Source organism: Amblyraja radiata, chromosome 13 (assembly GCF_010909765.2).
Source record: "Amblyraja radiata isolate CabotCenter1 chromosome 13, sAmbRad1.1.pri, whole genome shotgun sequence".
Taxonomy (NCBI): domain Eukaryota; kingdom Metazoa; phylum Chordata; class Chondrichthyes; order Rajiformes; family Rajidae; genus Amblyraja; species Amblyraja radiata.
Window position 1 is genome coordinate 18,780,020 of NC_045968.1, and position 19,027 is coordinate 18,799,046.

Here is a 19,027-nt window from a genome sequence, read left to right on the forward strand (position 1 = left end):
TTCGAGAATTCATTGAAAAGTGTACTAAAGCTTCCTGCATGCCACAAGGGGTGTAATTAGCATTCATCGGACACTGAATGGAAATTGCATGGCTATCAGATTAGTTACGCTCTATGATTAAGGAATCAACGTTGGCACTTTGTAAATGGTCAAGGCATCATGCACCAAAGCATTTCATCCTGCGTGGTTGCCTGCAGCCCCATGTAAAATATCCAGTTTATATTTTGGTAAAAGTATTATTTTACTATCTTGGAGATTTCAATCATACTGAAAAGCTGCTCTGTGGCAAATAGAATAGAATGCAATTTATTGTCATTCAAACCTAGGTTTGAACGAAATATCATTTCTACAGTTTTTTACATTACAAAACAATCCAAGATCCACACTTAACACAGTTTACATAAACATCCATCACAGTGAGTCTCCAACATCTCCTCACTGTGATGGAAGGCAAAGTCTTTATCTCTTCCCTTTGTTCCTTCTCCCGTGGTCCAGCAGTCCAACTGCAGTGTCGAGGCGAACTGGGGTTCCGATGTTAAAGCCCCCGGCGGGCGATGGTAAGTCCTGAGGCCGTTTAAGCCACGCCGCGCGATGTTAGGCCCCGGCTCCATGTCCTTAAACCCGCGATTCCAGCGGGAGAAGTCGCCGTTGCGGAGCTCGGAAAAGCGGTCTCCCACCAGGGACCTGCGAGCTCCCGATGTTCCCGTCCACCGGGTCTGCGGCCGGTGCCTCCGAACTCCAAAAGTCGGGTCGCAGCTGCATGTCACCACAGCTCTTTCCGCTCCGAAGTTGGCCAGTTCCGCGATCTCAGTTCCGCAGGCTCTGCAACTGGAGCCCCCAGGTTAGTCCCGGCCGGAGGTCGCCGCCGGCTCCACCATGTTAGGCCCAACGACATCCGAGACCCGACGGAAGTCGGGTCTCCGCACAGGGAAGAGATTTAAAACGGTTTCCCCCACAGCCCCCTCCCACATATACACAGCTAAAAAAAATAATAAAAACTATCTCAAGACATACAATTAACAATAAAAAAATAAAAAAAGACAGACGACTATAGTCCAGCCGCTGCCGTTAGGCGCCGTCACTGATCCCAATAAATGGCGATCACCACTCTCCTTGATTAGTTAAACTCGGCACGGAATTCCTCAAAAACGCACTACAGAAGAGTTGTGCCATGTGTGAACAGGCCAAAATAAACAGGGACTCTATTAGCAACAGTGCCCTCCATAAATGTTTGGGACAAAGACCCATCATTTATTTATTTACCACTGTACTCCAAAATTTGAGATTTGTAATAGAAAAGATCACATGTGGTTAAAGTGCACATTGTCAGATTGTATTTAAGGCCATTTTGACACATTTTGGTTTCACCATGTAGAAATTACAGCAGTGTTTATACAGTGGCTTGCAAAAGTTTTCATACCCCTTGAACTTTTCCACATTTTGTCACGTTACAACCACAAACGTAAATGTATTTTATTGGGATTTTATGTGATAGACCAACACAAAGTGGTGCATAATTGTGAAGTGGAAGGAAAATGATACATGGTTTTCAAATTTTTTTACAAATAAAAAACTGAAAAGTGTGGCGTGCAAAAGTATTCAGCCCCCGAGTCAATACTTTGTAGAACCACCTTTCGCTGCAATTACAGCTGCAAGTCTTTTCGGGTATGTCTCTACCAGCTTTGCACATCTAGAGACTGAAATGTTTGCCCATTCTTCTTTGCAAAATAGCTCAAGCTCAGTCAGATTGGATGGAGAGCGTCTGTGAACAGCAATTTTCAAGTCTTGCCAGAGATTCTCAATTGGATTTAGGTCTGGACTTTGACTGGGCCATTCTAACACATGAATATGCTTTGATCTAAACCATTCCATTGTAGCTCTGGCTGTATGTATACGGTCGTTGTCCTGCTGGAAGGTGAACCTCCGCCCCAGTCTCAAGTCTTTTGCAGACTAACAGGTTTTCTTACAAGATTGCCCTGTATTTTGCTACATCTATCTTTCCATCAACTCTAACCAGCTTCCCTGTCCCTGCTGAAGAAAAGCATCCCCACAGCATGATGCTGCTACCACCATGTTTCACAGTGGGGATGGTGTGTTCAGGGTGATGTGCAGTGTTAGTTTTCCGCCACACATAGCGTTTTGCATTTAGGCCAAAAACTTCAATTTTGGTCTCATCTGACCAGAGCACCTTCCTCCACACGTTTGCTGTGTCCCCCACATGGCTTGTGGCAAACTCTTCCATAAAGGCCCGATTTGTGGAGTGCACAACTAATAGTTGTCCTGTGGACAGATTCTCACATCTGAGCTGTGGATCTCTGCAGCTCCTCCAGAGTTACCTTGGCTGCTTCTCTGATCAATGCTCTCCTTGCCCGGCCTGTCAGTTTAGGTGGACGGCCATGTCTTGGTAGGTTTGCAGTTGTGCCACTCTTTCCATTTTCGGATGATGGATTGAACAGTGCTCCGTGAGATGTTCAAAGCTTGGGATATTTTTTTATAACCTAACCCTGCTTTAAACTTGTCCACAACTTTATCCCTGACCTGTCTGGTGTGTTACTTGGGCTTCATGATGCTGTTTGTTCACTAATGTTCTCTAACAAACCTCTGAGGCCTTCACAGAACAGCTGTATTTATACTGAGATTAGATTACACACAAGTGGACTCTATTTACTAATTAGGTGACTTCTGAAGGCAATTGGTTGCACTGGATTTAATTTAGGGGTATCAGAGTAAAGGGGGCTGAATACTTTTGCACGCCACACTTTTCAGTTTTTTATTTGTAAAATAATTTGAGAACCATGTATCATTTTCCTTCCACTTCACAATTATGCGCCACTTTGTGCTGGTCTATTACATAAAATCCCAATAAAATACATTTACGTTTGTGGTTGTAACGTGACAAAATGTGGGAAAGTTCAAGGGGTATGAAAACTTTTGCAAGCCACTGTACATTGTCCCCCATTTCAGGGCACCATGTTTGGGACACATGGCATCACAGGTGTTTGTAATTGCTCAGGTGCCTCCTTAATGCAGGTATAAGAGAGCTCTCAGCACCTAGTCTTTCCTCCAGTCTTTCCATCACCTTTGGAAACTTTTTTTGCTTTTTATCAACATGAGCACCAAAGTTGTGCCAATGAAAGTCAAAGAAGCCGTTATGAGACTGAGAAACAAGAATAAAACTGTTAGAGACATCAGCTAAACTTTAGGCTTACCAAAATCAACTGTTTGGAACATCATTAAGAAGAAAGAGAGCACTGGTGAGCTTACTAATCGCAAAAGGACTGGCAGGCCAAGGAAGACCTCCACAACTGATGACAGAAGAATTTTCTCTACAATAAAGAAAAATCCCCAAACACCTGTCCGACAGATCAGAAACACTCTTCAGGAGTCAGATGTGGAGTCAGGAGTCAATGCCCACTGTCCGCAGAATACTTCATGAAGAGAAATACAGAGGCTACATTGCAAGATGCAAACCACTAGTTAGCTGTAAAAATAGGATGGCCAGGTTACAGTTTGCCAAGAAGTATTTAAAAGAGCAACTGCAGTTCTGGAAAAAGGTCTTGTGGACAGATGAGATGAAGATTAATTTATATCAGAGTGATGGCAAGAGCAAAGCATGGAGGAGAGAAGGAACTGCCCAAGATCCAAAGCATACCACCACATCTGTGAAACACGGTGGTGGGGGTGTATGGCCTGGCATGTATGGCTGCTGGAGGTTCTGGCTCACTTATCTTCATTGATGATATAACTGCTGATGGTAGTAGCATAATGCATTCTGAAGTGTATAGACACATCCTCTGCTCAAGTTCAAACAAATGCCTCAAAACTCAATGGCCGGCGATTCATTCTACAGCAAGACCATGATCTCAAACATACTGCTGCAACAACAAAGGAGTTTTTGTCAAAGCTAAAAAATGGTCAATTCTTGAGTGGCCAAGTCAATCACCCGATCTGAACCCAATTGAGCATGCCTTTAATATGCTGAAGAGAAAACTGAAGGAGACTAGCTCCCAAAACAAGCATAAGTTAAAAATGGCTGCAATACAGGCCTCACAGAGCATCACCAGAGAAGACACCCAGCAACTGGTGATGTCCATGAATCGCAGACATCAAGCAGTGATTGCATGCAAAAGATATGCAACAAAATACTCAACATGACTACTTTCATTTACATGACATTGCTGTGTCCCAAATGCCCTGAAATGGGGGGGACTATGTATAAACGCTGCTGTAATTTCTACATGGTGAAACCAAATTGTTAAAAATGGCTATTATTAAAATCTGACAATGTGCACTTTAACCACATGTGATTTTTTTTTCTATTACAATCTCAAATTGTGTCGTACAGAGGCAAATAAATAAATGATGGGTCTTTGTCCCAAACATTATGGAGGGCACTGTATAAGGAGAGGTTGTACAGACCTGGACTGCTTTTTCTGGAACATAGCAATTTTGAAGGGAAATCTTATAGAAATATATAAAATTATGAAGGGGGTAGATAGGATAGACTGTCAGATCCATTTTCCCAGGGTGGAAATGTCAAAGACCTGAGGGCATAGTTTTATGGTGAAAGTCAGCAAATCAGAATTTGGGCAAGATTTAGTTTTCTGATCAACGCTTGATCCAGACTGGGAGTGCTCATTTTGTGGGCTTGAGAGTCTAATTGCTAATCCTACTATAACCACTCACCAAACACAGTAATAACACCATCAGCCAATGGAAGGATCAAGAAACCTGCACTGATGGCACAATTTCCTTTCAAAACACCTTTTTACTGTGATTACTAGAAATATTCAGTCTCTGGTTTAGCTCATTTATCATACTAATTTATTATTTATTTAATTTTCTCCGATGCCTGCATTTCTAACTTTGTCTTTCATGTGCCACCTTCTCCAGTGCCTGGCAATCAAAATATATTCTATCAACAGTTTTTCCTTTATGTACTTTACTCATTACTTCCTCGAGGAACACTAATGCGTCAAATGCCACTCCTCTTGATTAAACCTCAGATTCTCTTTGATGGTATTATGATTTATGGAAAAATAAACTATTAGTAACTTAAATGGATTTCAGAATTTTTATAAGCACATTAGGTTAACAGGCCAACATTTTCCCACTTTCGTCTACCTCCTTTCTTGAATAGGGTCATGCCATATTTACAACCTGCTGGGACCTTTGAAAATCAAGAGGATGCTGAATGATCACAACCAATGCCTCCACTACCCCATCTCAGTAGCCATTCCTTTTAACAGTCTAATCCTCAAAGGGAACAATGTTTGTTATTTTCCTTTTTTCTGTGCTTGAAGTTCTTCCCATACATTTTTTTATTAAACCAACTCCCTTAATTTAGTCACCAGCTGTTGATGTCTGAAATGTTTCCAATGTTCTGGCCTATCAATGATTTCCACGTTGTTTGATGTATTTCTTTCAATATAACATTAGTTCTAATTTTCTTTAGTCACAAATGAATCATCCATTTTTAGCATTTTTATTTCTCAAATGACATATCTCATGAATTATGAAATAAACCAGTGTTCATCTACTAACCTACACTGAACAATTTCTCATGTCCAAAGAGCATTTGCCAAAACCCCAAGTTGTGCACTCTGTAAAATACCCAAGGCTACCAATGCTGATTGTAGTATTCTACAGTTTCTGTTCCCAATCTGTCACCACAACAGAATCCCGGATACTGTCTCATGATTTTTAAATATGTGCAGATCGTATGAAGTGCTGATACAGTGTTGATAATCTAAAAAAGCTTTTATGCAAATAATCGATAATAGCTGATAACTAAAATATTTTCTTTTGTACTTCTGATGTTACATAAAGTTCAATCAGTTTACAGGAAATTATGCAATCTTTTAAGCTATGTGGTACAGACTGGTCACGAAGGAAGCCAAAATAGGTATGTGAGAGCATAAGAGCACTAAAAATATTCATTTTTAAAAGTCAAGTCAAGTGTGTTTTATTGTCATATGTCCCAGACAGAACAATGAAATTCTTACTTGCTGCAGCACAACAGAATATGTAAACATAAACATAATACATAAACGAGAGGGAAAACAAGTTCAGTGTATATATATATACACACACACACACACTCAATAAACAAACAATTATATTGTAATAATAATAAGTCTGTTGTAGTTCAGAGCTTATACGTTGTCGTGTTTAATTACCCGATGACTGTAGGGAAGGAGCTGTTCCTGAACCTGAACGTTAGTTTTCAGGCTTCTGTACCTTCTTCCCGATGGCAGTGATGAGATGAGTGTGAGGCCAGGATGGTGTGGGTCTCGGATGTTAGCTGCCTTTCAGACAGCGACTCCGATAAATCCCTTCGATGGTGGGGAGGTCAGAACCGGTGATGGACTGGGCAGTGGTAACAACTTTGTTGTTTTGAATATGTAAATTCAAAGTGCTTTGGCATAATTAACATATTATTTGGTTTCATTTCTTTGCCTCAAAATTTATTGCAAATAGCCCTTATTCCTTGATCATGAAAGGTGATGATTATGTTTGCACTAATTTTTAATTATTATATCCTGGAATACATGCTGATAAACCCTGATTTGCTGTAAGATGGAGACACAAAAGGAACAGACTCTGAAATCCTGAGTAAGAAAAACTGCTAGAGGAACTCAGTATTAGATAGCATCTAGGAGGGAAATGGACAGGTGTGATTTGGGTCAGGACCTTTATTTATTGCGATTTGGTGCTGATATTTATTGAATTGCATTTTATCGGAATGCAAAATAAGTAAAACCAAGAACGTAATCGCATGTTTTTGTTAATATTTTGTTCCAGAGAAACATTGAGGTGCAACTTTCCCTGCTCTGTTGTAAGTTAAACGGAAAATAAAATCAATGAAATCCAGGTCAATGCAGGGAGACAAGCAACTGTACAATAATATATCTGGCACAATAACTGCAACTAATTCAATACACCAACTCCTGTTGCTAATGATGGATGCGCTGCACAAGTTGTAACCCAATGGTAAAAGTGATGACTGTTTGGAACCAACACCCTTCACTTCAATGAGTAATTTGTATCATTACTTTATAATTAAAATCAGGGAGTTTTATTTTGAATTCTGTTGATTGCCAAGGGACCTCTTCACTGAATTAAGTTTCACTTCTGGTTTAGAGGTTTAGCAAGTCAAAATTATATTGATCTATACAGCTATATATCTCTCTGCAACAGTGAACAGGTTTTCAGTACAAAATGACGAAAGACTGTTTAGTCTCCTTCTTAAACTGACAGGCCTGTAATTTGAAGCAAGTCAGCACACGAGGAAGAGCTTGCACAACATCCTCCCTTGTACATTGTTCACATTACTATAAACATGCAAGTAGTATAGAGAAAGACGACTTTTGAATGACAATGTATTCACGAAACAAATACACCTACAAAATGTGATATTACAATTCACTGCATTCTCCAGAATGCATTCTCTGCCTTTGTAAACAGGGACCAAGATGCACTATTTAACTTTCATAAGTAGGTTCAATACTAACAAATGTACATTTTCCGCAGTGGGCTATGTAAAATAAGGAGATTACCAGCACTTCCTGGCCCAAGGAGTGCAGCCATCAGTCATATTCAGATAATCAACACAAGCCATGGATAATCTGATAGGGTGGCTTCATTTCATATTTATTAACACATTTATGTTAGGAATCAAAACGGGAGCTGAATTATTTTCCTCTAGTTTTCACTCCCAACCCCCACCTGCTGCCTCTGCTCTTTCCATCATCCCATCTCTTGCTATCTCTTTCATGTCTCTCAAGTACCTACTGCTGTTGGTGGGCAAGTTCCTCAAAATTATAAATTTAGGCCAGATGGGATGTAATCATATTAAAATATTCAAACCCAAATCTAACTTATCTTTACGGTAACCATGTCCAATTTTCAGCACCGCGGATCTCATGCGTCTTAACCTTCTGGATCAGCTGACAGACACTTTATTGAATGCCTTGCTAAAATCCATGTGGATAACATCTATCGAATACCCTCATCAGTCTCGTTGTCACCACCTCGAAAAGCTTAGTCAATCAGCTGAAGACTAAGCCATGTTTATGGACCCTAGTTATCCCATTCTCTACCAAATTAGTGTAAATCCTTATCACAAAAATCCTCTAGATTATTTCTACCCTTAAAAAAAAAAACAACATTGGCTGCTCTTCAGTCCCCCAGGCTTTTGCTTGTAGCTAGAGAAGGTACAAAAATATTTGTCAATGCCCTTGTAATCTCCTCCCTTGGCCTTCAATAACCAAACTAATGTGCCCCATCCCCTACTGTTGTTTCACATGATAATCATAACCACCTGTGTAGGAAGGAACTGCAGATGCTGGTTTAAACCAAAAACATACACAAAAAGCTGGAGTAACTCAGGTCAGGCAGCATCCCTGGAGAAAGGGAATAGGTGACATTTTGGGTTGAGACCCTGCTTGGTCTGGATAAGTATCTCGACCCAAAACGTCACCCATTCTTTTTTTCCTGAGATGCTGGCTGACCCACTGAGTTACTCTGCTTTTTGTGTCTGTCTTCAATCATAACCACCTGTCAGCCGCCCAGTCTCTCAAAATGGCCGACTACTGCCAAGAAATGGAAACAACAAATAATTAGTCTTGGCTTAAATTCATAGAGACAAGAACTCCAAGAAACTTGTTAATATAAAGATCAATGTTTCTGCTACCTCTCCCCCTTATTCAACTTGTAATTAAACAGCAATTATCAATAGAATGTGGGGGGGTTTTCCACAAGAGCATGGCAACTCAGAATATTTATACAGGCATTCACAGGTATCCCTGGCTTGGAGCCAGTTTTACCTCCCCATCCCAGTTGACTCAGATGATAAAACAGAGTTTGTACTGCACCTTTAATACTGTACTTATAAAATGTTCTAAATTGCTTTGCAGGAGACTAAATAAACACAATTTGGCTACAAACCATGCAAGGAGATTAAAAGGCACAACAATGAGAAAGAGGCACTAAATGTTCAGGAGAGCATACCCAAGTTTTGGAGATTGGCATGATTAAAATTTGGTTAGTACTGTTCACTTAATCAGGAGATAAATGCAGAGTTGGCAGGATAATAAACCTGGTTACTTTATTTCTGCTCAAAAGACTTTATTCTGCCCCTGCTTCAATTCCATGATGTCAGATCTTATAGAAACATATACAATTCTTAAAGGATTGGACAGGCTAGATGCAGGAAATTTGTTTCTGATGTTGGGAGATTCCAGAACCAGGGGTCACGGTTTAAGAATAACGGGTAGGCCATTTAGGACTGAGATGAGGAAAAACTTCTTCACCCAGAGTTACGAATCTGTGGAATTCTCTGCCACAGAAGGCAATGGAGGCCATTTCATTGGATGTTTTCAAAATCAAGTTAGATTTAGCTCTTAGGGCTAAAGGAATCAAGGGATATGGGGAAAAAGCAGGAACGGGGTACTGATTTTAGTTGATCAGCCGTGATCATATTGAATGGTGGTGCTGGCTCGAAGGGCCGAATGGCCTAGTCTGGCACCTATTTTTCCATGGTTTTCTGTTTTTATGTAAATAAATTAAACTACAAATCTCAAGTCGTTTTTCATGACATTTGGGTAAAGAATACGGACATCCAAAAAGTATCAAATAATTCCATTGTACATTTCCCAGATGCAGTCTTGTGCCAACACCAAGTCAGCTTTTTTAAAGTTTGCTTTCCTAAAATATCAGGTTTAAATAAGCGAAGAGAGTTTGTAGTCAAAATCAAAAGATTGGAGAAGTTGGATCTATATAATTTCAAGGCTCCAGCTATGTATTTGAGGCTGTGAATGTTACAGTCCTGCAACTTCAGTACTGACATGAAGTTGAAAAGTATTTTTAGAAATAGCAACCCACCATTTTCAAACGAGTTGTCACTTCTACAATGATAAAGGCAAAAGTAATAATTTGGCTGTAGCAACATTTATAAATTCAGTTTGCAGATTTGTGCGCCACAATAAAGTCTCCTGGAGAAAGATTTTAACCACAACATTTGCCATGAAAATCTAGATCACTGATCAGAATCCTGAAAACTCAGTAAAATGTAACACTTGCTGTGTCGACTAATTTCAACTTGAGTTTCACTAAATGGACTGAACAGTGGACAATTAGTTACCAATTTATCAAGGAAAAAAATGACTTACTGAAAAGTTGTTTGATAATATTAACCGATTCCATACTTGCTCGCGTTCAGCTCGGGTAAATGAAACACAAATGAAACTCAGCAATCATTCCACAATCATCAGCCTAGACACACCCCAATTCCAGAGCATGTGACCAGGCAGCAAATCAATCCACAGGATTTTAGATAACTCACAACCACTCATTGTAAAGAATTTGAAGCCTCACAAAACCAGTCTTACAAATGAATCATGTCGTTATGGTAACAGTGATTACATCACTTCAGAAAAGTTACAGGAATGATTCCAACAGAATCTGTGACCAGAAGAAACTGCTGCAATCTTTCAACTTCCATTTCCTCTTTTTTGCCTCCAATTAATTTCCATCCAAAATAAAACCCCCCCATTACATAATTCAGCGAAGATTTTATTCTATTCAATATTGTGCAATCACACTTGGTCTCCCAACTACCAACCTTAAAAATGTTGCTTGAACAAGCTGCACAATAGTGACATTTGTTTAGCTAGTAAACAGGTTATGTTATCAGTTACTTCAACTTGTGCGACAGATTTTTCTATTAAAGTGTCAAAACATCAAGACTGCTAAAAACAAATATTTGCAGAACTAACTCGTCCAGTGTTGCTGCAATCCCTCAATTAATTACTCAATTGTACTTACATTATTGGGACTTTTGTAGACTGGTTCACTTCCAGTCTCGAAACATTGAATCTTGTATTGTCTGGTCTGACTTGTTCATAGACAATAGACAATTTTCATCTAGTAAACAGATGAATCACCGTGTCCAGGAAATACTTTTATTCCTAGTCTGTGGCAAATCATCTTACTTTAGATTGGTAGCTACATTATCCACTGGACTGCATGCTAAATGATCAATATTTTAAAGGAGCAGTTGAGAAGGGAACATTTAAAGTACCATTTTGGAACGTTGAAATATTTAGATGCATGCAGAGATGTGAACAATACTACCTCCTGGAAAGGGTGGAACATTTCAATGGAAAAACCTCGCAAAAAATTGACAAGTAAATAAATTGCAATAAATCTACAACCCAAGTCCATGTCATTGTTTTTGTTCCATATTCCTCAACCATTGACTGACAAAAATGATTATTTAAGACTAACAATGAAGTCCAAATCAGCTGTTGTTCAGATAAATTTTCTATCATTTTTTGTGTTAATGTTTCCCAACTTCACACTTAAACAGTTGTATTTTTTTTTAACATCACAATTATAATTCATATCTTATCCTCGACTCCTCAACTAGTTGAAATAGGGTAAATAAACAGTAAACTGTTTCCTTTTAGTGTGATTTGATGAAGATGTTTGTGATATAATCTTTGAAATTCCATGAAAGCAAAACCTGGTCTGTGCAAATCCTCCTTGAAATTGAACCATAGAGGTTGCCGAGTATTGTTCTGGTAAAATTGCATTGCACTCATTCCAAGGCCAATGCTGCTCATGGTACTGCAATGGAGGTTTAATTGTCGTTGAAGCATAATTCCCATCGCCCCCCCCCTTACATTTAATCCTCTTAACACTAACAACCAATATTCCATTAGCTTATGTGTAGGGAGGTACGGGAACCGTTCTGCCCACAGCCGCAAACCACTACAGAGTGGTGAAGATGGCACAGCACATCCCTGGCAACTGTCTCCCAGCCATTCACGACATTTTCCACTGGCGGTGCCTGCGGAAGCCAAACAGTATCATCAATGACCACAGCCACCCAGCACGCAGACTGGTCTCCTTGTTACCGTCAGGCAGGCGATACAGGAGCATGGCTGCACATACCACCAGACTTAAGAACAGTTTTTACCATCAGGCTTCTGAACTTAAAAACACATTTCACATCACATATGTTGATTATTTTATTATTGTCTTTTTACCTTACCAATGTCATTTTTATCTTATTTTATCCTTGTAATATTATTGCTGAGGTGACCCGTTGTCTTGTCTGCGTTAACCTACATATGACAAATAAAGCTAAATTGAATTGAACGGCAGATGTTGGTTTAAACTGGTTAGACACCAAAAGCTGAAATTATTCAGTGGGTCAAGCAGCATCTCTGGAGGAAAGGAATAGGTGACGTTTCGGGTCAAGACCCTTCTTGGGCCAGGGACGCCAGGGATAATGGAAATTAGAGATATAAATGGTGAGTTTAGGGAGATACTGAACAAATAAATGAATGAAAGATATGCAAAAAGCTGCATGTGCTTTTTATATTTAATTCATTCATTCTACATCTCTCTATATCACTATCTATATTTCTGGTTTCCCTTTCCCAAATCTCAGCCTGAAGGGTCTCGACCCGAAACGTCACCTATTCCTTTTCTCCAGAGATGCTGCCTGACATGTTGAGTTACTCCCACTTTGTGTCTATCTTCCATTTGCTATATTGTCCAATCCAGCTCAAGAAAATGGTGTTCTTTTTCAGGCAAGGTGAATAGATGAAACCAAAACATTGTTTCTCTGCCTTTTCAAATCTATTCTGCTACATTTATTTTGAAGTACCACATACTAAAGAGAAATCATCAGTTTTGAACAGTGAACATTTAAAGAAAAATCTATCAAGTCACTCATGAAATGCTAAGATAGTTAGAGAGCAAAACAGTCAGATAAGAAAATATACATTAATAAAGGTCAACCAAGAAGAAGAGCAGGAAATGGATTCTCATGAACACCAAACTTGATGTAAGCAACCTTTTGATTTTGATTGTACATTTTGCATAATGTTTCTCGATCAGCAGCCGGAGAAAATTACAGTAACACAACGTCTCACAATAAAATGAACTTCCCTCGCAAAAAGGTTGGTATCGGAAATTCAGGCTGTAAAAAGGACAAGGGGTTACTAATTGTTTTATCTAAATCACAGTAACTGAATCATGGACAACTCACGGATGTCAAGTGCATTACCAGAAACTGAATATTTTCTGTTCAGCTTTTGTTTCCAAAGGCATTAACTCTTACTGGTGAATTTTCTGGAGCACAAGGTACTATCCAACAGTTACCAAACTTAACCACAAAACAAATATAAATTGCATTATACCGTAACTTTCACTACCTCCAGATTGTACGTACTTCAAACGTATTTTCTGATAAGCAGATATTACTAACATCACAAATGCTGCAGCTAATTTACACACACCAATAGCAATGGGATTTTGGCCAGTAATGGATATATATTGAAACTCCTGTTATTATTCAAAATCACACAGATATTTACAACCATTGAGAGCAGCATAATGCCTCGCTTTAACAGCCAATTTCCAACAAGGGAATTACTTGACAGCACAGTGCTCCCTCAGAAATGCACATAATAAAGTGTCAGCCTGGATTACAGGCTCAGTGACTCTGCGCAACACTGTAACTTGAACCCACAATGACCTAATCACTCTTCACATGGAAGGCGGGGTTGAAGAATGCCGACATAAAACACATTCCAATCTAGTCAGGCAGCGATCAGAAGCAACAAGGTCCAGCATCATGGCTGTCAGTAAACCCAAGGTTAGCCACATCAGCCTTTTTATTTACTGGGGTGGGATTTTCAAATGGAATAGGGCAACCAGAAATGTCACACAAGTTATGGTAGGTTTCACAGCAAGACGTTTGTCTGATTGATGAGCTTGTCACTTAAGTTAAAGACACCACAAAAGATAGAACATTGAACCGCAAAGCACAGGAATAGGCCCCTCGGCCCACAATGTTTGCGCTGAACAGGACACAAAGTTAAACTGATCACATCAGCTGTACACGATCCATATCCCTCTATTCCTGCACTTCCATGTGCCTATTTAAAAGCCTCTTAAACAACACAATTGTATCTGCCTCTACCACTACCCCTGGTAACGTGTTCCAGCCACTGACGACTGACTAAAAAAAACCTTGCACTGAAAAAACATCTCCATTATTTTCCTCCTTTCACTTGACAGCTATGCCCTCTAGTGTTGAATGTGTGCTAGCGGGCATAGCGCTCTACGGAGACGTTGTGACAGAGTAGCAGCTTTATTTCTTATAGTTAAGGGTTGGATTGCGAAGGCAAGGTAACGAGTGCCCTATAGGTTCAGGTGTGGGGTGGGTCGTATCCAGGAAACTCAAGTGGAAGAATGTAAAAAGAATTTCTCAATGTTACCAGAGACTGCATTTGAGGAAAGGAAAGGACATTGACTTCAGGTTGAAGCAGCAGACAACTACTTAAATATATATTCACACGTTGGATAGGGGTGGTTTGTCACTTGTCAAGAGTGGTTTGTTGTCATATATCCTAAATGGAACAAAGAAATTCTTACTTTCTTACAACAACACACACAGCAGTATAGTTGCTGCCTAACAGCGCCAAAGACCCGAGTTCGATCCTGACAATGTGTGCTGTGCAGAGTTTGTACGTTCTCCCCGTGACCTGCGCGACTTTCCTCCGGGAACTCCGGTTTTCTCCCACACTCCAAAGATGTACAGATTTGTAGGTTGATTGGCTTGGTAAAATTGTAAATTGTCCCTAGTGTGTGTGGGACAGTGTTAGTGAACGTTGGTTGGCATGAACTCAGTGGGTTGAAGGCCATGGTTCTGCACTGTATCTCTAAACTAAATACATAATAATAGTGCAGAGACAAATCAACGCCCTCAAGTCTATATAGTTCAGAGCTTATTTGGAGGTTGGTATTTGGTAGGGACTTTTTGGAATTTGATGTATTAAAATCATGTTTTAGTGCATTGTAGAAGTATGATTACAATGTTTTTTGTTTAAAGTATTTTTAAGAGTTAACTTTTTAAGGGGTAACTTTTTCCACACAAAGGGTGAAGGGTGTATGGAACAAGCTGCCAGAGGAGGTAGTTGAGGCAGGGACTATCCCAACATTTAAGAAACAGTTAGACTGATACATGAATAGGACTGGTTTGGAGGGATATGGACCAAAAGCAGGTACATGTTGGCGGGTGTGGGCAAGTTGCGCCGAAGGGCCAGTTTTCACAATGTATCACTCTTGACTACATTATACCCCCACCATGCATCAATGCTTCAAAATCAAGTTGTTGAGTTTTATTGCCATATACTCAAGCATAGAAACATAGAATAGGTGCAGGAATAGGCCATTCGGCCCTTCGAGCCAGCACTGCCATTCAATATGATCATATGCTATACAATATATAATGCTAACAAAGTAAATATGATATTAGAAATATCATTTTCCCATTGATTGGCTTTGTCTTTCTGGAAAAAATGTTTCTGCATGTCCTAATCTATTTGATGGCAAAAAGATGTGCTGGGGATATTCAGTGGTCAGGCAGCATCTGTGGAGAGACTGTTTGGGTTGGGACTCTTGTATATATGTATATGTATACACATATACATACACATACACATACACATATATATATATTTGATTAAAACATTTTACTTCAGATATTAAACTCAACATTTTTCAACCACAATCCAAAGAATTCTTGTTCTTTCAGCACTTTTCAGCTAAAAACTATAACTATACTCACCAATATGCAGGAAGATTGTCTTTAATTTGTTATATAAAACCAAGCTGGGTTTCATTATAATTCTAGCACCGAATCTAGTGTAATATTTTTGTTTTCTCACTTTTCCAATTCTGATGAAGGCTAATTGACTTGAAACGTTTTTTATTCTGCAGGTTGCCAGATTTCCTCCCCGTTTCCAACATTTTCTGTTTTGCAGCAGATTTACAGGATCTGCAGGGTTTGGTTGTTGCCCTGCAGTAACATTTCTTTACAATGTCAAAACAATTGCTTTTATTTATTTGATAATGTTACGTTCAATGTAGAAATAAAGTAAAAATGACAGGCAAGGAAATGAAAGGATTTTATTTTCTGCATTGCAAATCTATTAGAAAATTGTTTGCTTCCAAGCAGGCCAGTTTATTTCCATTAACTCACGAGGTGCGGCATTGTTGGTTGGCAGAACAGGTTGGCATTTAGTACAAATTCCCAAATGCACATGTTGAATGCTGCCACTTTCTTGAACCACTCAATTCCATCGACGAAAAGGTGATCTCAAAGTACTTCAGGAAATGAATTTCAAGATTTGCATCCAGAAATAGGTAAAGGAATGAGAAAATAATTTCAAGGCAGTATGCTATACGACTTGGAGGGGAACTTAATGATATTCCATTGCATCAATCCTTAGCCTTCCAGTGACGGAACGTCAGGTGATTTGAAGTGCAAGTGCTAAAACTCTATTTGAAGAGTTTAAGAAGGAACTGCAGATGCTGGAAAATCGAAGGTACACAAAAAAGCTGGAGAAACTCAGCGGGTGCAGCAGCATCTATGGAGCAAAGGAAATAGGCAACGTTTCGGGCCAAAAACCTTCTTCAGACTGATGGGGGGGGGGGGGGGGGGGGGGGGGGGGAGGAGACAGCAAGGAAAGAGGAGGAGGAGCCCGAAGGCTGGGGGATGGGAGGAGACAGCAGGAGGGCTGAGGAAGGGGAGGAGACAGCAACGACTAACAGAATTGGGAGAATTCAATGTTCATGCCCCCAGGATGCAGACTCCCCAAGTGGAATATGAGGTGCTGTTCCTCCAATTTCCGGTGTTGCTCGCTCTGGCCATGGAGGAGACCCAGGACAGAGAGGTCGGATACGGAGTGGGAGGGGGAGTTGAAGTGCTGAGCCACCGGGAGGTCAGGTTGGTTATTGCGGACTGAGCGGAGGTGTTCGGCGAAACGATCGCCGCATCTGCTCCCAGGATGAGGTGTTCCACACCAGGGCATCTGAAATGTCCTCATTCTTCAGTGAACGGGGGTTCCCCTCCTCCACCATAGATGAGGCTCGCACCAGGGTCTCTTCCATACCCCGCAACACTGCTCTCTCTCCCCATCCCCCCACTCGCCCACAAGGGCAGAGTCCCCCTAGTCCTCACCTTTCATCCCACCAGCTGTCACATACAACAAGTAATCCTCCGTCAGCTTCACCACCTCCAACGTGACCCCACCACTCGCCACATCTTCCCATCTCCCCCCATATCTGCCTTCCGCAAAGACCGCTCCCTCCATAACACCCTTGTCAATTCTTCCTTCCCTCCCGTACCACCCCCTCCTTGAGCACAAATGATACTCATATTCCAATATTGATTTAGTGATAACGGCAGAGTGGGAGATACAATCAAAGTTACAGACAATGATGGACTACAGTTCAATGGCTGCTGATGTAGTCAACAGCAAATGATGGATGCCCAGGTTTTGAATCTTCTCCATTTAGAATAGTGGCATGGTTCACAACAGTGTGGAGGGAGGCCCCAGTGAATTTACACATGTTGTGTGCGTCTGATGCAAGTTTATCTATTCATAAAATATTGGTGGAAGTAACTGATGGGTTAGTAGGATGAACTGAAAGAGAATTTCTTCCTCGTATAGGCTCTCACTGGCTGCTGCAGGTCCATTGTGGCGGTCATGTTGCACAGGACTCGCCAATAGTAAATCCACCATGTGGCAGACATTCAAGTCTCAGAGCCAGAGCATATTTTGTATCCCTTCTGCACTCAAGCCCTCTTTCGAATTACTCCCCAGCACAAGAGAAAGACCAATCATTAGCTGAAAGTGACCAGGTCATAATAAACAAGTTTTATTTCACCCATTTGAACTGGCGTCGTAAGATTTCGCAAGAATCTAGGGTTAATGCTGAGTATATTCTAAAGATGAATTCCCAATCTACCTCATTGTGGCTCTTGCACTTTTTTTTACATCTGCACTATCCAATATACACGGGCATGGTATGATTTGCAGATCAATACACAACAGTATTTCACTGCAACTTTGTGCAAGAGTTAATAATGAACCAATACCAGTATTTCCACAGCTACTTATCTCAAACATTACTACTACATCACTACTTATGACATATGTATCCAGTCATACTCAGAAGGCGATGTCTCAAGATATTCAGTTCTGCATCGGCAACTACACCAGTTCAACCCCCCTCTGGCTTATTAGACTTCCAACGCAATATAGGTGCGTGGACATAAGTCAGTGATTAGGCCACTCTATAGGGCTGACTGGATAAGCAATAGGGAAACATGAATCTCACTACCTTCAATAACATTTGTCAAGACTCACAGATACATGATCCGTGTCATACTGGTGAAAGTAGTAAACATTAAGCCAGCATATATACAGTCCTCTTCACTAATCCAGCAACAAAGGTCATAGAAAAGCAATGAGTATTCAAAACATTGAGTAGAGTCTCAAATCTTTTTAAAGGTTACAAAAGCCAGCCCGTTGTCCTTTTAATTGCATTTCTGATCTGCTTAGTTTAGTTTAGAAATACAGAACGGAAACAGGCCCTTTGTCCCACCGAGTCCCACTGACCTGCGATCCCCACACATTAACACTACCCTACACACACTAATGACAACTTTACATTTATACCAAGCCAATTAACCTACAAACCTCTGTACATCTTGAGTGTGGGAGGAAACCGAAGATCTTGTGGAAAACCCATGCAAGTCAGAGAGAACATGCATCCTCCACACATACAGCACCCGAGGTCAGGATCGAACCAGAGTCACCCGTGCTGCGATGCAGCAGCTCTACCTGCTGTGCCTCAATGCCGCATGGTTGTGTTTATAACCAATACTTTTAATGTCAAGATTTGGCCAGGAATATAAAGTTAAATGCCAGTCCCACTCCAGAACTCAGAGAATGCAATGCAATTATGCAAGCAGCTCATAGCCATTTCATTCAAGGTCACAAGGTGGTACATCAAGATTGCTTTCATTAGTAAGTGGTTAATGTTTTCACTTAGAGAGGAGGAATGGGATCGAAACTGCCTGTTAATCAATGCAAAGAAATTCTGTATTACTCAATGAAACAGAACTGATCTTCATTTGCTGAACTAAAAAGGATTT

At 40.4% G+C, this 19,027-nt stretch overlaps 1 protein-coding gene across 3 annotated transcripts in view; it reads right to left on the bottom strand.

Moving 5' to 3' along the window:
* nck1 (NCK adaptor protein 1) overlaps nt 1-19,027 on the bottom strand; it is a 157,809-nt gene that overhangs the window by 25,490 nt on the left and 113,292 nt on the right. The window contains exon 1 of one of the 3 annotated variants that reach the window (XM_033031380.1): nt 10,173-10,295. The exons of the other annotated variants lie outside the window; for them this stretch is intronic. Coding sequence (XP_032887271.1) covers nt 10,173-10,206 — 34 coding nt within the window. The 5' untranslated portion in view covers nt 10,207-10,295. Of the gene's footprint in view, nt 1-10,172; nt 10,296-19,027 lie in introns of those variants that run through there. 3 annotated transcript variants of the gene reach the window in all.